General features: G+C 39.7%; 1 protein-coding gene across 9 annotated transcripts in view; it reads right to left on the bottom strand.

The window, feature by feature from the left end:
* The window catches only part of SYT1 (synaptotagmin 1), a 608,923-nt gene that overhangs the window by 133,387 nt on the left and 451,131 nt on the right, over nucleotides 1-24,405 (bottom strand). For all 9 annotated transcript variants that reach the window (XM_059886099.1, XM_059886101.1, XM_059886096.1 and 6 more), the window contains 1 exon segment: nucleotides 22,183-22,350. In XM_059886099.1, coding sequence (XP_059742082.1) covers nucleotides 22,183-22,350 — 168 coding nt within the window.

The following is a 24,405-nucleotide window of genomic DNA, read 5'->3' as shown; positions in this document are numbered from 1 at the left end:
GTGCATCACAGGGATGCAAAGCAACGTTAACTACTGTTGCTGTTGTTTAGTCACTGAGTCGTGTCCGACTCTTTTGTGACTCCACGGACTGTAGCCCCGCCAGGCTCCTCTGTCCAAGGGATTTCCCAGGCAAAATACTGGAGTGAGTTGCCACTTCCTTCTCCGGGGATCTTCCCAACCCATGGATCGAACCATTGAGCCACCAGGGAAGCCCAGAATTAAGTATATTTACTGTTAAACTTGTAACAACAGAGATGATATAAATCTTAGACTTATTCCTTATTTAATCTACATTTTGGGGGACACATATGAATTTAATGAAAGTTGAAATATATGGGACACAAAAGATAATCCAGATAGATGCAGCCTTTTTTAAAAGTAAGAAAATAATCTCAGAATTATTTTAGTAGGAAGAAAAAAAAAGCATAGAAGATGTCAGAAGTTTCCATTCGGGGATCAATTACCCTTAATTTTCACAGTCTGAGAATATGTTTGAATAACTGATATCTGAAACTCTTTGGGGGATTTTTAGCTTACCATGTACAAGTCCTTGTTTAGATGTCCCAGAATTTGAGCTTGGGAAATGAACCATTTGGGTTTTCAGTTCTGAGGCCAAGTGCATGTGATTTTATGTGGAAAGAAGGCACTCAGAAGCATTTTTTTGAGAACATTGGTGGGAGGTTATGCTGAGCATGTCCCAGATGATGCTGGTGGTAAAGAACCTGCCTGTCAATGCAGGAGAAGCAAGAGACACAGGTTTGATCCCTGGGTTGGGAAGATCATCTGGAGGAGGGCATGGCAACCCACTCCTGTATTCTTGCCTGGAGAATCCTGTGGACAGAGCAGGCTGGTGGGCTACAGTCCAGTCCGTAGGGGGTTGCAAAGAGTCAGACACGACTGAATCAACTTAGCACGCATGCACATGCTGAGCATGGCAAGGGAGGTGGGCAGTGGCGGTCACCACATGGGGGCCTGGAGAGAAATAATTCACTACAGCCTCCCTGTTGGGCTCTCTGCCTCTGGTTTCTGCCTTCTGCACTGGCACTCTAATGGCTGGGCAAGCAGCTTCCTGCTCCACTTACAGGAGATCACGTGGTGTCTCGAGCATTATCTTCCTGTAGAAATGACACATGATGAGCTGGTTTTTGCTCCTAGTTACTTAAGTTCTAGCCCAGGGCACTGAATTCATTATGTGCTGAACCTGAGGATTTGAAAGGGGGTTTGATCCTTGTGATTGTGTACTGGGTTTTTCTAAGAAATCATCCCCTGGTGACTTGTACAACAGTACATCCTGGTAAATATTAATACTTATCTCGGACACAAACCAAAGGCCCCAAACAGCAGCTTGGGCCTAAATCAACCTTGTTAAAATGCAGCTGTGTCTCATCTCTTTCTGTCTTGAGATTCAGCACTGTGGGATACTGAGTCACAGTCACAGGGATAAACAATGTCCTTTCCTCCACCACACCAAAAAAGGAAGAAAAAGAATTCAGACTGCATGTATGCTGTTTAAACAGGCACCCTTCTGATCCTGATTGCTACTTCAGGAAAACCCTGATCCATTCTTTAAAGGTCACCACCATCGCATGCTACATTTCTTCCCTAAGTGAATTACCAGGGTCCCTTTATACTTGGCTTGAACAATTCCTAACTCCAAACCCCAGGAATTTGATTGTGTAGTCCCTACTTCACATCAGAACTTAAAAATAGAGTAAATAGTAATTAACATGGCTTTTAAGGCAAACTATTTAAATGTCTCGTCCTTACTTCCTAATTATGTGATTTCAGACAAGTTTCTGAGCCACTGTGAGTCTTGATTTCTTCATTTGCATATTTGGCTTAATATGTATACACAAGTGTGTGAGATTTCGTTGAGCTAATGTATTTAATTATTTCAGCTTTAAATTAAATTTGTAAATTGCTTTTTACCTCCCAAGGGAATGGATCAGCAATTAGAATTACAAAGTTAGGTAATTTTCGGACAGAGACCATAAATCAGCAGGTGGAAGATGCTGGATTTGTGTGGGGTGGTGTTGGTGAGAGTCAAGGTCTCTAGAAATCAACTGATGTTCTGATGCAGGAAACCAGGTCTGGCGACTGATATGAGGCTTTGGAATTCATGATTGATGGTGACAACTGCTACTGCTCAGTTATTAAAGGCTAGTTATCTTGATAAAATTCAGACCTAATATACAAGATTTCCAGGAGAAATATCAACAACCTCAAATATGCAGATGAGACCACTCTAATAGCAAAAAAGCAAACAGGAACTAAAGAGCCTCTTGATGAAGGTGAAAGAGGAGAATGAAAAGTTCTTAGTTTGAACATGGCATCCAGTCCCATCACTTCGTGGCAGATAAATGGGGGAAAAGTGGAAACAGTGACAGACGTTATTTTCCTGGGCTCCAAAATCACTGCAGATGGTGACTGCAGCCACAAAATTAAAAGATGCTTGCTTCTTGAAGGAAAAGCTATGACAAACCTAGACAGAGTATTAAAAAGCAGAGACAACACTTTGCCAACAAAGGTCTACATAGTCAAAGCCATGGTTTTTCCAGTGGTCATGTGTGGTTGTGAGAGTTGGACCATAAAGAAGGCTGAGCACTGAAGAATTGATGCTTTCAAATTGTTGTGCTGGAGGAGACTCTTAAGAGTTGCTCAGACAGCAAGATCAAACCAGTCAATCTTATAGGAAATCAACCCTGAATATTCATTGGAAGGACTAATGCTGAAGCTCCAATACTTCGGCCACCTGATGCAAAAAACCTAATCACTGGAAAAGACCCTGATGCTGGGAAAGATAGAAGGCAGGAAGACAAGGGGATGACAGAGGATGAGATGTGGGATGGCATCACTGACTCAATGGGCATGAGTTTGAGCAAGCTCCAGGAGATAGTGAAGGACAGGAAAGCCTGGTGTGCTGCAGTCCATGGGGTCACACAGAGTCGGATGCTGCTTAGCAACTGAACAACAGCAACATACAAAGTGTTTAAAAGTTGGGCTAAGGTGTATGTGACACGGATTGAGATAATTCACATAAAGATGACAAGAAAATTTCCAGGCAGGAATGCTATGACTTTATTCTTGAAAATAATAAATATTTGGAAGCCATGAAATTAAAAAGATGCTTACTCCTTGGAAGGAAAGTTATGACCAACCTAGATAGCATATTCAAAAGCAGAGACCTTACTTTGCCAACAAAAGTCTGTCTAGTCAAGGCTATGGTTTTTCCAGTGGTCATGCATGGATGTGAGAGTTGGACTGTGAAGAAAGCTGAGCACCGAAGAACTGATGCTTTTGAACTGTGGTGTTGGAGAAGACTCTTGAGAGTCCCTTGGACTGCAAGGAGATCCAACCAGTCCATTCTGAAGGAGATCAGTCCTGGGTGTTCTTTGGAAGGAATGATGCTAAAGCTGAAACTCCAATACTTTGTCTACCTCATGGGAAGAGTTGACTCATTGGAAAGGACTCTGATGCTGGGAGGGATTGGCGTCAGGAGGAGAAGGGGACGACAGAAGATGAGATGGCTGGATGGCATCACTGACCCAATGGAACGTGAGCTTGAGTGAACTCCAGGAGTTGGTGGTGGACAGGGAGGCCTGGCATGCTGTGATTCATGGGGTGGCAGAGTCGGACATGACTGAGCAAGTCAACTGACTGAAATTGAAAACTGGAAGATAGGCACTTAGTAATCATCTGGTTTTATAAGATGTAGCTCATGCATTTTCTCTCCCTCTTACTTTTTCTAACAGGTAGAGTTTTGAAATGGAAATCTAGGAGAATCATCGTCTTTCTTTGCATGCTCAGTTGCTCAGTCGTGACTGACTCTTTTTCTATCCCAGGGACCATAGCTCACTTGGCTCCTCTGTCCTTGGGATTGTCTCAGCAAGAACACTGGAGTGGATATCCATTTCCTCAGCCAGGGGATCTTCCCAGCCCAAGGATTGTACCCGCTTCACTGCAGGCAGATTCTTTACTGCTGAGCCACCAGGGGAGCCCAGGAAAATGGTCAGTGCCATGTTGCTTGCAGTGCCTCATAAAGGAATCATCCATTTTTGGCAGATTCATTGCTCTTTAAAAATTATTTTGGGAGTGACAAAAAAATTGAGAAACTCTACAGAGCTCAAAGTCTTCCATCTAGGGTGAGAATAAGGAGCTTTTCTTGCTTTGTAATACACAGGGGCTTAGAAAACTCTAAGCAGAAAAAGATACTTTGTTTTACAAAGAAATTTCTCTTTTAAGATGCAAGTATACTTCATTAAACACCCTCTGGACAATGTTTCATTGATCTCTGGCATCTTAGGGATAGGTACAAGGCAGATGTCCAAATCCAAGTTCGTCATTATACCTGGTATCAGGAAAGGTGATGAAAGAGATGGAAGCAGTTACTTCCTCCTGCTGGAAACTAGTCAGGGGATGGAGTGGAACAGATGGCAAGCAGAGGAATAGAGAGCCTTGAGACAAACATGGGAATCCTATGTGGGTCTGTCCCAGATGAATTGACAGCGCAGAAAGACACCCAGAAAGCTGGGGGATGGCTAAGAGGGTTGAGCATAGGGATGGGTGTCGAACCCAGGCAGGCTGTGGCAGCCCTCTCTTTGAATCGTGTAGTGGTGGCCTTGGAGTTGAGAGCATATGAATAAGAGAAAGTGAAAAGTGTCTGCAGAGTGGGTTGTGTGTGCAGACTGAAACATCTTCCCTGTACGGGCCCTGTAACCTTGAGGCTTTGCAGTCAGACCAGGTCTGAAGTTCAGGCTCCCATTAGCTGCATGCCCTCGTGCTGTTCCGTTTCTCTGAGTTTCAGCTCTTTGTCTGTCATTTGGGGATACAGAGGGTACCACCCTAGCGTGTCATTGTGAGGAATAAATGAGTGAACACAGTTAACCCAGTGTCTGCCTCATATACCAATTCAATAGATGTGAGTTTAAACACAGTTAAGATAAGTTTATGTTCTACGCCATCTTTCCAAGTAACAGAGCTTGGAAAATGCTGTCGGCCAAAAAGAAAAAGATATCATAATTTCTCCTAAAATTAGGCAATCCTACTGTGACACTCGGGTTCCATAGCCTTGATGTCATGTTCAAACATGGCCTCAGTATAGACAAAGCATCAGTACGATGGTGCTTGGAGAGCCAATGACCTCAAAGTACACATATCTCCTCAGATTCTTGGTTAAACATTGGTGTTGATTTTTTAAAAAGATTTTTTTTAATCAAGCAAGCATTTCAAAGGCTGTTGTCTACATTCCCTCTTTGTGATGTAGGCTATCCAAGAATATGTTCAAAATCAAAACATACAACTCCAGACTCTTGACCTATTTAACTATTCTAATCTCACTCTGCTGCACTCAATATGCCAGCAAATTTGGAAAACTCAGCAGTGGCCACAGGACTGGAAAAGGTCAGTTTTCATTCCAATCCCAAAGAAAGGCAATGCCAAAGAATGCTCAAACTACCGCACAATTGCACTCATCTCAGATGCTAATAAAGTAATACTCAAAATTCTCCAAGCCAGACTTCAGCAATGCATGAACCGTGAACTTCCAGATGTTCAAGCTGGTTTTAGAAAAGGCAGAGGAACCAGAGATCAAATTGCCAAAATCCGCTGGATCACGGAAAAAGCAAGAGAGTTCCAGAAAAACATCTATTTCTTCTTTATTGACTATGCCAAAGCCTTTGACTGCGTGGATCACAATAAACTGTAGAAAATTTGGAAAGAGATGGGAATACCAGACCACCTGACCTGCCTCTTGAGAAACCTATATGCAGGTCAGGCAGGAAGCAACAGTTAGAACTGGACATGGAACAACAGACTGGTTCCAAATAGGAAAAGAAGTACATCAAGGCTGTATATTGTCACCCTGCTTATTTAACTTATATGCAGAGTACATCATGATAAACGCTGATCTGGAGGAAGCATAAGCTGGAATAAAGATTGCCAGGAGAAATATCAATAACCTCAAATATGCAGATGATACCACCCTTATGGCAGAAATTGAAGAGGAACTAAAAAGCCTCTTGATGAAAGTGAAAGAGGAGAGTGAAGAAGTTGCCTTAAAGCTCAACATTCAGAAAACTAAGATCATGGAATCTGGTCTCATTACTTCATGGGAAATAGATGGGGAAACAGTGGAAACAGTGTCAGACTTTATCGTTTTGGACTCGAAAATCACTGCAGATGGTGATTGCAGCCATGAAATTAAAAGATGCTTACTCCCTGGAAGGAAAGTTATGACCAACCTAGATAGCATATTCAAAAGCAGACATTACTTTGCCAACAGAGGTCCGTCTAGTCAAGGCTATGGTTTTTCAAGAGTTGGACTGTGAAGAAAGCTGAGTGCTGAAGAATTGATGCTTTTGAACTGTGGTGTTGGAGAAGACTGTTGAGAGTCCCTTGGACTGCAAGGAGATCCAACCAGTCCATCCTAAAGGAGATCAGTTCTGGGTGTTCTTTGGAAGGACTAATGCTGAAGCTGAAACTCCAGTACTTTGGACACCTTATGCGAAGAGTTGACTCATTGGAAAAGACTCTGATGCTGGGAGGGATTGGGGGCAGGAGGAGAAGGGGACGGCAGAGGATGAGATGGCTGGATGGCATCACCGACTCGATGGACATGAGTTTGAGTGAACTCTGGGAGTTGGCGATGGACAGGGAGGCCTGGCTTGCTGTGATTCATGGGGTGGCAAAGAGTCAGACACGACTGAGTGACTGAACTCAACTGAACTGAATCTCACTCTATTTTTACCATCTGACACTGAGATACAATTAAGAATAGACAATTCTGACAGTATGCTGGTTCCTAAAAAACAGTTACCCTCTGCTCTCTTTAAACACTAGCAAATAGAACTTAGGGAAGCACCTTGTCAGAATATTGATTTATACATGTAGAAGCAACATCTTACACTGAAGAGCAGTTGGCTACCTTTTGCTAAACACTCTCTTGCCATATTCCAGAGTGTTTGTGGGTTAGAAAATGAGAAGACATGACTAGAAGTATTTTTCAAACAAAGAAAATTTTTCCCTTTTAATAGAATTGTCTGTAGGGGCCTCATACTTCACTCACAAATCCTCATCTTTACACTCCAGTGTTATCTGAAGTTCAGAAAATTGTTCTTGCATATAAACTAATTATGTTCCATACAAAAACAACAATACTGATTTAGAAGGTACTTTCGGAAAGGATGTTGAAAGGAGGGGCTAATTCTAGATGAAGGGCATCATTTCTAAGAACCTTCTTCTCTAAGTGTTTTAAAGACTGTCTGTCCGAGGCTGGGTTCCCTGTGCTCTGGGGCCTCCTCCTGCCCGACGCTCTCCTGCGTTTTCCAGGGTGGGTGCTTGCTGGCTCCTGGAGGGCAGGAAAGCGCCCAGGAGCACCCTGATAGACATGCCTGGTTCACAACCTTGCTGTGTTCCATCTCAGGGAGAAAACAGTCACATATTATTAGCAACTTGGGGGACATTTAATGTGGAGCAGAAAAGCAATCTAAATGGTTTATATGTTCCCTGAGTTCTCCTTCTGGGGAGAGAAGAGAGGAGATGAAGCTGGCAGGGGACAGCAAGTGCCAGGAGTTCTGTTTGCCGTAGACTGACAGAGTCCTCCCGTCAGTCTTCCCCAAAGCTGGGCTGCCATTCCTTTTTATCTTCAGGCACTTGAAGTCTGGAAAGGGTAGGCAAGAGTGCTGAAAGAGACTGAGACTGTCAGTGGCCCCACAGAGAGAGGAAAAGTACTCATGAAACTGTTAAATGGTACTGGAAACAATGAATATTTTCCCCCATATAATGGAGCAAGTGATTTTCTACTTGATGTATCTGTTTACTTTAGGAATTTATTTGGCATCAGATAGACCTGAGTTTCCAAAATAACTTTTTCAAGGTCACATATTACCAGATTATGTTGATAGGCAGTGTCTAGAATAGGCACCCATAAAGACAGAAAGTAGATGGATGGTGGCCTACGGATGAGGGTGGGGAATGGGAGTGATTACAAATGAGCACTGGGTGATGGAAATGTTCTATAATTAGGTTCTGACAGTTGGACATTTCTATAAATTTTCTAAAAATGATTGGAAAAAACCAAGAAAAATAAATTTTAAACACATAACTACCTATCATTTTACATTTTTCAACTGCATTTTACATATAAGGAAATGAGGCTCAGAGAGCTGATGGGACTCGGAGCCCAACTTCTGTCCCATTTGATCCCTACCGCATGCTTCCCTGGTGGCTCAGATGGTAAAGAATCTGCCTGCAAGGAGGGAGACCCGGGCTTGATCTCTGGGTTGGGAAGGTCTCCTGGAAAAGGGAATGGCAGCCCACTCCAGTATGCCTGCCTCGAGAATCCCATGGACAGAGGAGCTTGGAGGGCTACTGTCCATGACGGTCATAAAGAGTTGGACACGACTGAGTGACTAACATGTTCTCCTAAGAGCTAACTACTGTGATGTGCAAAAGTAGTTGACACGTTCCTTACTTACAAGGAGCTTATATTCCCGTAGACAACAAAAATGGGTAAGCAAGGCATCTTTTTACATAACAGCACTATGTGGCTGACACTTAGAGAACAGGGATGTGTGTAATGAGGTGCCAATCATACGGTACAGCAGAGAAATAGACTGTGGGGTTAAAGATCAAAGTGATGCTGAGCATTATCAGGACACCTGGTGGAGAAAACACTTGAATGCCATACAGTATCACAGTACATCCCTGTATAGGCACCAAGATACCTCGGGGGCTTTTAGATGGTAAAAAATGTTCTGCACCTTGATTGGAGAGGGGCTTATCCTGGTATGTACAGTTGTGAAGACACATTGAACTGTATACTTAATATCTGCATCTCATTATATGTCAAGTTCTACCTCAATTAAAAAAGGTGTGATGTTGCTACAAAAGACGCAGAAAAGAGCACAGAAAAGTCTGGAGGAATCTCGAGAAGCAACCATAGGAAGACAGACTGGAAAAGGGATTGGGTAGTCCTCATATTTAGAACACGGTTCTTGTGTCAGGAGAAGGAAGCTTCAAGCTTCTGACCCTACAGGAGAGAAGACTAGTGGAAAATGGCTTTGGAATCAGAAAAACAGGTGTCTTGAGTCCTGAGTTCTCACTGGCTAGCCATGTGGCCTGAGTCTGGCTTCATCTATCCAAAGGGGTCTTAGCGTTGACCTTACACTGAGGTGTGGTGCTGACGAGTGGGATCTTGGAGAAGAAGGCTCTAGTTTAAAGGGAGACTGGAAAATTTTGAGGAAATATCCCTTAACTTTGGAAATAGTAGTGGGAGAAAATTCACAGCATACCTCAGTTCTGTTTCAAATGGGGCCCCAGGCTAACCTAGATACTGTGCTTCCATGTAGAGGGTTTCAGTACCCGAAACATTTTCTTTTCTTAAAAGCAGCTTTATTGAGGTAGAATTCATACACTAGAAAATTTACCTTTTTGAAGTATACAACTGAGTGGATTTTTAGTACATTCAGAGTTGGGTAACCATCACCACTAATTTAAGAATATTTTCATCACCCCACAAAGAAACTCATAGCCATTAGCTGTCATTCCTTACTCCTCCTTGCCCGCTCTCCGCCTGCAGCTCTGAGCCGTAGGCAGCCATTAATCTGCTTTCTGTCTGTGGATTTGCCTATTCTGGTTTATCCATGTGTGGCACGTGTCAGTACTACATTCCTTATTTATGGCTGAATAATATTCTGTTATATGACTGCAGCATATATTGTCCAATTATTCACCAGTTGAAAGAAATTTGAGTTCTTTCCACTTCCCGGCATTTGTGAAAGTCTGGCTACGGACCTTCTTGCACAATTATCTTCTGTGTGGATATGTGTCTCTACTTTGCAGGGCAGGTGTATACGTAGGAATAGAATTGCTAGGTCATATGAGTCCTCTCTATTGAACACTTTGAGAAACTGTTAAACTGCTTCCCAAAGTGGCTAAACCCCTCAGAGATGTGTGAGGGTTTTAATTGGCGTGTGAGGGTTTAATTTGATGTGTCTTTCAATTTCACCACATCTTTGCTGACACTTGTTATCGGCAGTCTTTTTGATTTTTAGTAGATCCTGAACGTTGAGTTCTGTTTTGTGGTGTTAGAGCATAGACGTATGTGCTATGGCTTACCTACTCATATGTGCTAAGTCTTATCCTGGATTGGCCTTTGTGATCTCTCCTAGTATCTAAGGTCTCCCATATGGGGGCTAACCTTGGATATCTTGTCTTTGATCAAAACTGGATGACAATATTCTCTGAACTGTTGCGCTGTCTCAGTCTCCTCATAAAAGAAAGAATAGAAGTCTAGTGGCCAGAGCAGTGCTTTTTCAGTGGCAAGGAGATAAGGGCTCTAATCAGTGTTTTCCATAATTTAAAAAGCCTAGTATTTATTGAGAGTTTATTAGGTGCCAAGTATTGATTAGGTGCTTTACATGATTTATTATTATTATTATTTTTGGCCATGCCACTCAGCATGTGGCAGCTTAGTTCCCTGACTAGGGATCAAATCTGTGTCTTGAGCATTGGAAACACAAAGTCTTAATCACTGGACCAGAAGGGAGGTCCCTTTACATGAGTTATCTTTAGAGTGTGGAGGTGGGTAATATTAATCCCATTTTATAGAAGGGTTAAGTAACAAGCCTAAGGACACACCGAGAGTAAGTGGAGTCATGGGTGGATACACACTGGTTGTGTCCAGGGCTAGAGCTTTTATCTACTTGAGGGGCAGTCTCGTCATTAAATTAATCTACTATGCTTAATGGGTCTGTTTATCTTCAGCATTGTTTTTGTAGAAGCTTGTACAGTCCCTAGCTCACAAAAGAGGTTTAATAAATATATGTTGAAAGAATGAAGGAATAAAAGTAATTTGCAGTATGTAAGGCCGCCTCTAGTTCATAATTGGAAAGAACCTTTAGCCACATGTAAGGCAAGTAGATTTGCGTGTGTGTCTGCATGCTCCCTCTCTCCTTCTTTAATTATTTAAGTTCTTGTTTATCAGCAAGTCCTCATTCTTCTCCCTTATTCTGTAGTACAAATAGTACAGCTAAACTGCTGACATTTCATCTAATTGCAGAGTAACAGATTGTCATGGATTAAAGATTTCACAATATAAACATTTGGCCTGCTCAAAGCAAGGTAGGAGTAAAACAGACGGTGAAAACATGTAATCTGAAGATGTCACAAACAAGATAATAAAAAAAAAATTGTTCCAAAGCATGTGATGAACTCACTAGAAAAGGTGATACTGTAAAAGATCCAGTGGGATTGGAGGACAGGACAGAACAAGACATTCTCTTGCATTGATGACACTGCTTCCCACTCAAAGTCCTCTTTGCTGTTTCAATAATAAAACAACCAGGGATAGGAAAGATGGTGCTTGTCTGTATCATTTTTCTCATTCTTCTTTTTTCCTATTTGTTCCTGTTTCAACTCCCATTCCTTACTTTCTGCTCCTCCCATCTATATTCATGAAATCCATGCTTCTGAACCACTTGGTTTTATTTAAAATTCTACTGAAAACTCTCACTTTTTATTCTTAGGAAAAAATCAAAAACAAAACTAACACCTACACTAGTTTCTATTAAAACAGATTTCCTTGGCACTAAATGTATCCAGAACTCCTATCTCTTGATGATTTTTCCCATAGTGAGGGAGCATATAATGATGTTATAATGGACATGAACTTGGGCAAACTTCAGGAGATGGTGAAGGACAGAGGCCTGGTGTGTTGCAGTCCATGGGGTCGCAAAGAGTTGGACACAACTAGATGACTGAACAGCAACAACAAGGATATTAGTGGCTCAAGGCATTTTGGTCAGAGTCAGAATAGAAATCTCACACGGATATCCACTTCATTACTTTACCACACTAGCTATAACTGTTTTACTCAATTGGATCGTCACCTTTTAAGCTGTACTCGGAGACAACTTATGACCATTTCAATCGAAGTTACCTTTTAAAGACAGGCCAGAGGACAGAGAGATAGAGGACAGAGAAGAGAGAAGGGCAGAGAGGACAGAGAGAAGGCTGTACTGTATACTGAGAAAGACTTTTGGAGAGAGGGGCTAGAATTCAAAATATAGAGGGGTACCATATAGACAGTACAACTGGAATAATTGCATGTCCTTCCAAGATGACTTCCTTGAAGGTGGCATGAATCATGATGCACGTTTGCAAAAGAAAATGTTTATTTTAATTTGGCCACCAATTCACTTGAAAATACTTAGCACGTTGATGTTTCAGGCACAGTGCCAGGCACTGGGCATAAGAAGACAAGATTGGTAATATCCGTGGACGCACTGAGTATCAGTCAACTAAGTTGCAGTATGGTGGAGTAGAGAGAAAATGGTTTGGGAGTCGAAACTGGGTCTCTTCTGGGGCTTATTCTCTGGGAGGCACTTGACCATTACGTTTTCTGATGTGTGAAATAGGGATAGGAAGAATTACCCCACAGGACCTCACCGAGGACAACCTGAGCTAAGGTGAAAAAGGCACTTAGTAGAGTGTTTTGGCATTGAGGTGGGCCTGGCTTCCACATTCCAATTCTTATCCTGGGAAAGAACAAGTTTTACAAGCTTTACTTGGTGTCCTGAGTTTTAGGTTGATTAGTCTGACATTGTAAGGGGAAAACTGACACTGAGCTACTACGTTTGATCTATTTCTCAGAACATCTGTTCAAGCTTTCACTCCATTCCTACCCGGGCCCGTCGCCGGCTGTCTCAGCTCTGTCAATCGGCTCTTACTCATCTCTTAACTTCCAGAGGCCTTCTTAGTTTCTTTCTGCCTATTCCAATGCTGCTCAGTTTTAAAGACTAGCTCACTTTTTTCAACTCTTCCACGCATCCTCCCTGCCCATGCCTTTTCTTTGTGCCGAAAACTTATGGTCCATTTTAATTTATACCTTGAATTTGGCACTTTGTGAAGCTCCTTTTGTTCATTTGCATTATGAAATTTTACTATTATTCTTGACCATTTCTCATATGTGAATCTTAATCTTCCATTTTATGTACTTTACAGTGATAATTTCACAGGTGATATAATTTTGAATAAATGAATGGGAATTTATATTCTGTTTAGTGAAGAATTTTTTTAATGGAAAGAAAAATCCCTCTGACTTCATTAAATTCATTAGCACTCATGAGTGAGTAATATCATCTTTTATTAATGAGTACCTTTGAACTTTAGGGCTTTGTATCCTGGGTAAGAATTCATGCTAAGTATTTGAAAATATAATGAAGAAGAAACAAAAATGCCATAGCTATTTACTGTATTTTTTTTCTTTTGCGGTGTTGCCTTTGCAATGTATTATAATATTTGAGAGAGAACATATATATGTAGATTTTAATCAGTCAAATGCTGTGAAAGAAAACTGACCAAATGTTAAAATTCCAAAATACACAGGACAAAACTTAGGAAAACTAATTTATATCAGTTTGGTTTTGATTTTTTTGTTTGTGTGTGGTTTTTTTGTTGTTGTTGTTTTGTTTTGCATTTAAATTGAATTTATAGCTACACTTCTAGGCTAAAGAGACTGAGAAACACCGTTTAAAGAAAAAGGTATGGTGATGTAGGAAGAGTGTAGGCCTCAGACCCGTGTTAGAATTTTAGCTCTGGTATTGGTTGTATGACTTTGGACAAGCTACTTAGACTTTCCTAGGCTTCATTTTTGTTTTTCCCTCATTTTGTAGCCAGATTTAATATGCCGGTTTTGAAGAATGTTGTAAGAATGTTTTTTGTGGACATACAGTAGATTCTCAGTAAATAGTAGCTTTTATTAATATTGATGTTTATAACTTAGGTAGAGAAGTTAGGTAAGCTTTTAATAAGATGAGTCTTGGAAGCTTGGAAGCTGGGCTGGGGATCCAGTGTTCTGGCTAGACAGCTGTTGAGGGGAGGGTGATGCAGAAGGTTATGGGGTGACAATGGGAAAACCACAGAAGGTCAGTTTTCAAAATGCCCAGGGTCTCTTCCTCCACTTAATTGTCTAGAGTCTAAATTTATATTTTCTAGGGAATTGACAATTTTTAAAAAAGTTCCAACTAACATATGTCTCTTGCCATCTGTTCTACAAGGCCTGAGGCATTGGCTTCTATAGTTGCTGACCTCTAACACCCCCTGAAAGGAACGCAGGTGGGAGATCAGGAATGAGGCGCTCTGTGCTCTGGGAAAACTGGCAGAACAAGGCCTTCACAGCATATTTTCAGAAAATCTTATGAACCCACATTCTTACATCTTCCCATACTTAAAGCATGAAAACCATGAATGAAGATATGTGGACCATAAAGAAGGCTGAGTTCTGAAGAACTGATGCTTTCGAACTGTGGTGCTGGAGAAGACTCTTGAGAGTCCCTTGGACTTCAAGGAGATCCAACCAGTCAATCATGAAGGAAATCAGTTCTGAATATTCATTGGAAGGACTGCTATTGAAGCTGAGGCTCCAGTACTTTGGCCACCTGATGCGAAGAGCTGACTCATTGAAAAAGACCCTGATGCTGGGAAAGACTGAGGGCAGGAGGAGAAGGGGATGACAGAGAATGAGATGGCTGGATGGCATCACTGACTCAAGGGACATGAATTTGAGCAATCAGGGAGATAGTGAAGGACAGAGAAGCCTGGCATGCTGCAGTCCATGGGGCCGCGAAGAGTTGAACACGAATTAGTGACTGAAAAACAAGGTATCTGTCCTTCGTGGTTAGCAGCAACCTTCTACAGAGATGTATCTAATGGCACAGACCCCATTCACCAAAATCACATATATACTAACCTCTCCCCTTAAGTCTCCCACCCCAGAGTTCCTCAGAGCTCTCTCAGAGGCTGGCTCTGGGGCTATAGTCCTCAGTAAATCCCCCATTAAAATTGAAACTCACAGTTCTCACACTTTGATTTCTGTTGACAAATGATATCAAATTTTCATTTGGAATCTCAGTGAAGTGAGAATTTAGTTTCATCCATTTTGTGCCTGAAAAGTCCTTTTAACTAGAAAGGCAATCAAATTACAGTCCTACACACTAGAGGGATATTTCAAGTGATCTGCTCTTTCCTATGATGATTTTAGAAACCACATCATGAAGCTTGACAATAATTATTATGCACAGCAACACAGTTATAATTGGTGATTACAATTCTGACTGAAAACTCAGAGGCAAGTAAACCGCAGCTATGGCCAAAGACATTTCAAAAAGTCAAATGCAACTCTACCTCTATGCTAATTTAAAGGGAAAGTACCACAAGTGGACGCAGAGATACTAAGTACACTAAAATATGGTCTAAATGTAACATATTAAGTTATAAATTTGACTGGAAACAAATAATCTAGATACAGTAAACATAGATTTTGTTCATATTCTTGGACTTCTCCTTGGAACTGATTCCTTCCCAATTCCCTCTGAGTAAATTTCCATGTTGCTAGCAGAGACTTAAATCAGAGCTTTAACTAAATCTTAGCCTTAAATAAAAGTTAAATTAAGCTAAGCCACAAGCTTTCCATGCATCATGGAAACTGGATAAAAAGGTTATAGGAAAAAAAAGTTACATAGAGAAAGGAGATTCTGAATAAGACTTTACCTCCATCCTCCCCAAAAATTAGTGAAAGAAAGCCATTATTTTCATGGCCATCAACAAAACAATAAGAATGATTTTGCTAAGTTTCTATTCTGCCCGCCTTTGATAGAAAATGATCCAAAAAGCGAAAGGATACTAAATCATTCTCATCGTTCGGTACTAAGATATTTTGTTGACAGGTTTTCAGAATACTTTAGACTTCATTTGTAACATAAGATAGTTATTACAACATGGACTTTAAAATGAGAGTTCTGAAATATCTCTCATGGTATAATAAACTCCTCTGCCTCATTCATTCATTTAAAGTTACACCTACTGTGTGCTTGCCTCTGTGATCAAACTTGGTTTCACAGTTGGGAACAGCAGACATGGTTGTTTACAATCCAGTGGGGAAAGACAATGAATAAGTAACACATACAAATAAGTACACCTTCCTGGAATGTTATGGGTCAAAATGAGTATCTTTGTGGCCTTTCTGTGATAGATTGTGAGTGACAAGGAAGACTCTTCCTGGCTTTCATATTAAAGTTCCTGCAATTAATCTTTTATAAGAATTTCTGCTCAGGGCATTGATGTGTTGTGCAGGCGTTCTTGGAGGGCGTAAGTTACTATCTGACTGCAAAGTATACTTAGAAACAGCATGATCCTTAGGCAAAAGAGATGCTTAAGGAATAATGACCTGAGCCCATTTCAAAGGAATATCAAGTAATTTGTATAAGCTTAAAAAAAAGCTTGGCTTTTTGATTGAATCTGTAATCTCGAAATGCTTTTTTGTGAAGTAAATGTTTTTCTAATTAGGCTTAAAAATGTGAAATTTTCTTGCCAAATTGATTTTCTATTAAGGCACTAAAGTAGTTTCTCTTTCCTTCTGCTTGGGTACTAATTAAATTATGTCCCAACTTGTTTTAATTCAGCAATCAATTTTTTTTCCATTTGTACTAGATTACAGAATCTCATTTAAAAATCACTCTTTAATGAATTCTACACAAAGCAGAGGTGATGAACATCCTCTAATGGAGACAAAATTGCACTGGTCAAGTTATGAGACAGTCTTCTTCAAAAACAAAGGGGTCTGTTGCATTCTGCTGGCATCTTATGCCATTTTTAGGGGTTAAAAAGCAGTGGTGGAAGGCATGGGCTTCCCTGGTGGTACCAGTGGTAAAGGACCTGCCTGCCGATGCAGGAGATGTAAGAGACTCTGGTTCCATCCCTGGGATGCCCTGGAGGACCATCCCCTCCAGTATTCTTTCCTGGAGAATCCCATGCAGGGAGCCTGGTGGGCTATGGCCCAAAGGGTCACAAAGAGTCAGATATGACTGCAGCGACTCAGCATGCACACATGCAGTGAAAGGCATATGATAAAAAACTAGGAGTACATGCTAAAATAAGGAGTCTAAATGCCTTGAAGATGTCCCTGATGCTGGGGTACAGGACTGATACAGTTTTTACAATAATCATGAATAAAATTTATTAAAAAAAGAAAATGGAATCATAAGCTATTGATCATAACATTTGAAGTAATTAAGTGAAAATGCTAAATGAATGGGTTTTTCCAAATGTTATAAGGTTGGCTTCAGGTTTGACTTGTGGGTGGCATAAATAAATATTTCTTGAATGATTAGAATGAAAAAAATTTCAAATTCATCAGGCAGTCAGAGGCTATACATGTTAGAAACCTTTTGCAAATGGAAGAACTGTATATACTGATTATAAAGGATGATTTTTGAGCCCTTAACTTGAGAAGGGGGAAAATTAAGACAATGGTTTTATGTGTAAGTGTCTCTTGAAACTCAAAGGATTTCTGTTTTAAAGAGACAAAAAGAAGAGAAAGGCTAACTGTCTTGCAAGGTCAGATTCCCTTTTTATCTGTGGGAGGTGGGAGAGTGGGTGATCAGTCAAAAAAAAAAAAGGCAAGTGAGCCTAACCTACTAGTAAGGGGACTTGGATCATGTTAATTAGAGAAACGTTAATCAAGTCGGAATGGAAACTTTAGCAGAGAGGTTTTCTCCAGGAGCTAGAATCTTAACAATGGGAGTTGTGTGCACGTTGAGGCTCTTCTGGCACAATTCACCTTTGCAACAGCCCCTGTGCTTCAAACATGTGCTTAGTAACTTTCAGATAAGGCTCCTTTCCATTTTTTTCCTCCAAATTGCTTACACATTTAATTGCTTACTAAAATAACACATTAATTTTTTCACTTACATAATGAACACGTAATTCTTTAATTTACATAATTGCTTCATCATCTTATGACTTTTACTTTCAACAACAAAAGCCTATCCCCTTCTATCTCGGGGCTAGATTCTACTGGGTTATAATTAACCCATTTAAATCCAAGTCTCTCCTTGAACAGACTATTATGAACAGCAGTTCAGTTTCTATTCAATAGATTCCAAATCTGTTTCTTGAATTCCTTTTTCTGTCTCTCTTTGGTGTCTTTCACTCATTATGATATTAAAAAATAAGATTTAATACTTTAGAGGAAAGCAAAACAAAAAATCTTAAACAAAATTGCTCATATAAAATGCAAAAAAATTTGTTTGAAATCATGAGAACTAAAGTTAATCTAAGACTTTCATTTATTCATCCTACTTTACTTTTCTCTAAATAATGAACAGTAACATGAAAAGAGAGCACGTATCAATGAGAATAAGTAATTCTTTAGACATAAAATGTAATTGGCATCTTATTTCATTTATTAAGAGAAAGTTTATATCTGAATCTAGTCATCCAGAGATACTCTGTAAGCTAGATATCTGCTTTATAAGGTTTCCTATATCATGAGAAAAGGAAACAGTTACTCAACTGAAAACCAAAAATCATTATTCCCAAAGAGGAAAGACTCCAGAGCTTAAAAATACAGCTGTAGAATTATTTCCCATTAAAAACCTCCAGAGATATTCAATAAGTATAGTGGCAGTGAGAAAAAGAATAGAGAAATACATATAGAGGAAAGCTGCTGCCGCTGCTAAGTCGCTCAGTCGTGTCTGACTCCTAGCGACCCCATGGACTGCAGCCTACCAGGCTCCTGCATCCATGGGATTTTCCAGGCCAGAGTACTGGAGTGGGGTGACATTGCCTTCTCTGATAGAGGAAAGAGTGGAGAACAAATAGGGAGATGAAAGCTTAAGAAGGAAAGGACACCAAAAAGATTGGGTAGGAAGAAAAAATGGGAGATCGCTTGCTTACTGAACATATCAAATACCAGGCCCCATGCTAGCCACGTTATACTCTATCCTACTTAATCTACAAGATAATGTTAGACCACTTTCTAGATTAAAAAAATACTGAACTTTAGAGCACATAAGTGACTTGTCTAAGGATTCGGATCTAGTAAATATATCGATCAGGACTGAAACCTAGGAGTGTTTGATCTTAAAGGCAAAACTTTTACAGAATTTAGTCTAGCTAGCAATAAGCAAGGCAAAGATTAAAATGAGGGAGGAAAATGAGACAACACCGAACTCCATGAAAGCAGGAACGGTATCCACCCTTTTCACTTTTTTTTTTTTTTTTAAACACTTGGCATAGTCCCAGGAATACAGCAGTACATAATAAACATCTTCATAATGAGTCATTTTGAATACGTTGAATGACAAAACCATCTTCTACAGGGAGAGAAGCCATGGAGGAAAAAAGTTATGAAAGAAACAGAGAACAGGCAAGTCAAGGGTGAGAATAAAAATGTGATTCTTTTTGGGTAATCTACCTAAAGTTGGAAATTTTAGTCAAACCTGTCAGCTTAGTGTCAAGTCTCAAACTCTGCCCATATTCAAAGAATTTAAAAAAGAAGATAATGGTTGAATGGCTTACATTTCCTAATTCACACAAAAATATTTACCAATTTTTCAGAGACCTGGTGGGGTATGGTCTTGGAATCCCATATCACTTGACATGACCAGGTAGAGGAAGAGACATGAGCCATGCACTCTGGACAGGAGACTTGTGAAGCACAAGTGGGTCACCTCTGGGACTCACCAAAAAGCCGACCAATAATCAATTAACAAAAACCTATCAGTTAATGAATACTAATGGCCCCATTTTAGCCCTGGCCACAAGGAATTTACATGAACCATATGTGAACCATGAACTTCCAGATGTTCAAGCTGGCTTTAGAAAAGGCAGAGGAACCAGAGATCGAATTGCCAACCTCCACTGGATCATTGAAAAAGCAAGAGACTTCCAGAAAAACATCTGTTTCTGCTTTATTGACTATGCTAAAGCCTTTGATTATGTGGATCACAATAAACTGTGGAAAATTCTGAAAGAGATGGGAATACCAGACCACCTGACCTGCCTCTTGAGAAACCTATATGCAGGTCAGGAAGCAACAGTTAGAACCAGACATGGAACAACAGACTTGTTCCAAATCAGGAAAGGAGTACGTCAAGGCTGTATATTGTCACCTTGCTTATTTAACTATGCAGAGTACATCATGAGAAACACTGGGCTGGAGGAAGCACAAGCTGGAATCAAGATCGCCAGGAAAAATATCAATAACCTCAGATATGCAGATGACACCACCCTTATGGCAGAAAGTGAAGAGGAACTAAAAAGCCTCTTGATGAAAGTGAAAGAGGAGAGTGAAAAAGTTGGCTTAAAACTCAGCATTCAGAAAACTTAAGATCATGGCATCTGGTTCCTTCACTTCATGGCAAATTGTTGGGGAAACAGTGGAAACAGTGACAGACTTTATTTTGGGGGGCTCCAAAATCACTGCAGATGTTGACTGCAGCCATGAAATTAAAAGACATATTCTTCTTGGAAGAAAAGTTATGACCAACTTAGACAGCAAATTAAAAAGCAGAGACATTACTTTGTCAACAAAAGTCCATCTAGTGAAAGCTATGGTTTTTCCAGTAGTCATGTATGGATGTGAGAGTTGGACTCTAAAGAAAACTGAGAGCCAAAGAATTGATGCTTTTGAACTGTGGTGTTGGAGAAGACTCTTGAGGGTCCCTTGGACTGCAAGGAGATCCAACCAGTCCATCCTAAAGGAAATCAGTACTGAATATTCATTGGAACGACTGATCCTAAAGCTAAAACTCCAATAGTTCAGCTACTTGATGCAAAGAACTGACTCATTGGAAAAAACTCTGCTGCTGGGAAAGATTGAAGGCAGGAGGAGAAGGGGACGACAGAGGATGAGAGGTTGGATGGCGTCACCGACTAGATAGACATGAGTTTTAGTAAACTCTGGGAGCTGGTGATGGACAGGAAGGACTGGCCTGCTGCAGTCCATGGGGTTGTAAAGAGTTGGACACGACTGAGCGACTGAACTGAACAAGGAATTTACACAAAGTCAAATATGCCAATAAAAGATAAAAATTAAATGAAACGGCTCACTACTTTGTTAAATGATTAGAAACATTATGTCCAATTGAGTAAATGTCACATATATTGGATATTAAAATAGATATTGGTGTACTCATCTGGAAGAACAACTTATTAAAGTTATAAAACTTAAAAACTCAATATTATCCTTGGGTGGTTCTATCCACAGTGGGGCTCAATGTATTTCAGTATCCAGGAATCTAATTTTGACTAACTTCTTTGGGTAAGTTATGTATATTTCCTTTCAAAGAAAAAGCAGAACTTAATTTTGACTTCTTTTGTCCAACCAAGAAATTATTTTAGAGCACTAATAAAATTCAATTTCAGAACGGTAGTAAACAAACTGTTCTAAACCCTTACTGAGTAATCATAATGGTCACAGAAACCTTAGATCGAAAGGATTCCCAGGTTATGGTCTTGGCTGAGTTTCTCTGAAGGCTTGGCTTGCTTTCTGATTTCCCTGGTGGCCCCAAAGTGACCAAACCTTACAAAATCCATGGGGTCTAGGGATCCTAAATGACAAAGGCAGTTGAAATCCCTTGGGTAATTATAGACTATATTAGGAACAAAAAAATGGTTGGGAAAGGAGTTGCTTTAGCAATTAAGGGAAGCTAAGAGTTGTTTGCTTTCCTGGTATTGGCCTGTTGAGACACTAGCAGAGAAAAACGCTAGTGTTAGACTGGCACAGCATAATCATAGAGAAGTTTAAATGCACTAAGGATATTGAATTTCCCGTTTTTAAATCACAGGAAAATCCTGGGCTAACCTATAAAACTGGGGAAAAACAATGTGAAGAATACTATAAAAATGAGTCATTTAAAAAATGGACTTAATATCTATCCACCTTTGTGCATTTTATTTGATGTTTTATTGTGCTCTGAAATTTTTAGGAGAAACAATGACCTGTCTGTGATATGCAGAAATAATCAACGAAAAAGTGCCATTTCATTTCTATTTAATAGCTACATAACCTGTGTAGAAAACAAAATCTTTGTAGAAAAATACAAAGGATAAGATGACTTTTTCACTGTCTTTTTAAAGAAGCACATGTGTGTGTATGTGTGTCTGGCTCCAGGGAATGATCCAAGACCTGCACAAATCTCTATTTTCCTTCAAATAAGATTCAGTGGACCTGCATACTTTTTAACGAGGTTATGCAATCCTCTGACCCTATTTTGCCAGCTGTCAGCAGCTGGAGGCCCACATTACTCACACCAGCCCACCATCTCTCAGTAGGTTAGTTTGAGAGTAGCAACTGGCGAGTCCAGCTTGTCATATTAGAAATGCTAATGTTTTTCTTACCTCTTCCTTCTCTGCACTTTGCAGATCACGCCACTCCTCAGTTACGTGACCGAAATCCACCGTGTTCATGGGGACTTTAAATTCCCCAATGATGTCATGCTTTGAGAAGCGATCAAAATCATAGACGGCCATCACCAGAGTTTTGCCACCCAATTCCGAATATGGCACCTAAATACAAAAGACCAGGATAAAATATCTGGTGACAAAAAAATGCTTAAAATGTGTTACTTTTGCATAGTGTTTAATTTTAATATTTATGTTGGATAAACAGAATAGGGAGAAAAGTAGCGCTTTTTCCCCCTTAAATTGAATCATTTGACTAACTACTTGGGGCTTAAATTACTTGGGTGAAAGCGAGGGCTTACCATAGTGATTTATCACTTTCTCCCAAAGTTCTAGAAGCTGTTAGTGTTATTAATAATGGCTCCTGCTATTAGTCATGCTAGAAATATTTCAAGAGTAAAACAGGAATAAACCAAGCTGATTGCACTTGACTATATAAGGAACTTTTTCTTGAAGAATGTTTTGTTGTCATTGTTAAGTTAGATTGTCAGGGGACAGCTTACTCAGGGGTAGTTATTTCAAAAGTTCTATTAACTCTTTGAGGCCATTTGGATGCTATAGTTTAATGAAACAGCGCTTAATGAGAAGACATGCTAGGAGTCCGTAAGGATTGGAATGAAATTCACAAGGTGCCTCCCCTATTCCTTAAAATAATTTACTGATTGACAGGAGCTGACTAGAAAATTGATGTTTTGAATATCAGATTCATTATAATCTAGATCTTGAAGTTCATTCTTAGGAATGACACTCTTTAGGATGAACAGGGGCAAAAGGCCAAAAACTGATGAATTCTCCAGCTGTTCAAAAATATCTGGGACAGATGCTCTGGGCTGGGATGTTTATTAGTGACATTTTTAATATTCAGAGAAAGCAGGGCAATTCCAAGGAAGCTACACTTCAGTAACTGGGAAGAAATGCCTAATTAAGAAATTGTTTAGACTTGTATTGAAGGTTTCATCAATTTTCAGACACTTGTTATTATTTTATCAGTGTAAATAGTTGTCTTATGCTCCAGCAAGCATTTCTCAATTAATTCCGTATATTAAGAAGGAAAGGAGAAGGAAGAATTTTTGACTGTATATATACAAGAAATTTTGTTTTTTTCCAAAGAGCTTTTGTTTTCTATCATTTGTCATCTATTAGGAATTGGGTTAAAATACTATGATTAAAAACTAGGTATAACCCATTTTCCACTTTAGAATGAAAAAGTACACCCTTCCAAAGAGATGACTTTGAAAGAAAGAAATTAATTTTAGAGTAGAGAACTCTCAAGAGTTCTCAATGAACTCTTGAGAATTGTATCTTATTTCTGAAATTTGTCTAGATTTGTTGGTGATTGTACAAAATGACATTAGTCAAAAGCCTGAGCTGGAGGTCAGACAGGTCCAAGACTGGGTTTCCCCCTCTTCCAGCTGAAGGGCCTGGGACAAGTAAATAAACCTAGAATGATGAAAACAGTGTCTATTTCACGGGAGCTGGTTGAGGCCAAATGAATACATGTAAAGCATTTAGCACAGTGCTGGCACACAGCAGATACTTAATAAATATTTATTGTTTGAATGATAAGTAGCTCTTTCAAGTGGGCGTTTGTCGTGGAGAAAAAGAGCATTTCATTTGGCGCATGTCAAGTTCATTTTCAGTGGATTTGAACTCAATTTTAAAGCCAATCCCCTTTAAACTATTTTGCTTCCATTTAAGATGCATAATCTACAAGGCCTAAAAGGAGAAACTGGCTAGTTCTCTAGAAACAGTGGTGTATTTTTTAAATGTATGAAAATATATTGTACTTTGGCTTGATTTATGACGTGATCAACTCTCCTAAAATGAAATGGAACCTGATTAAATTTTATAGGCAATTTCAAAATCTCCTGAAGTTATAGACATTACTAGAAATTATTAGCAGGACACATTTTAAAAAAGAAATAGCATATAGATAACTTAAAACAAAGCCCCACAATATTTCAAGTAATTTAAGAATGTGCTGGCTAAACAGTGGCTAGAAACTACTGGCCTAAATTAGGATCCACACAGAGTCAAATAGAATGATTGTGATTACCTTTTGCAATATTTTTGTTTTATTTTGTTTTCATTGTACGTTCTGTGGCATATTGATCCCAACGATTAGTTTTTCTTAAACTGAGTAGTTTCAGAATGTTTCTA

The sequence above is a fragment of the Bos taurus genome, chromosome 5 (assembly GCF_002263795.3).
Source record: "Bos taurus isolate L1 Dominette 01449 registration number 42190680 breed Hereford chromosome 5, ARS-UCD2.0, whole genome shotgun sequence".
Lineage (NCBI taxonomy): Eukaryota > Metazoa > Chordata > Mammalia > Artiodactyla > Bovidae > Bos > Bos taurus.
The sequence above is the reverse complement of the archived record's forward strand: the minus strand, read 5'-3'. Positions and strand labels throughout refer to the sequence as shown.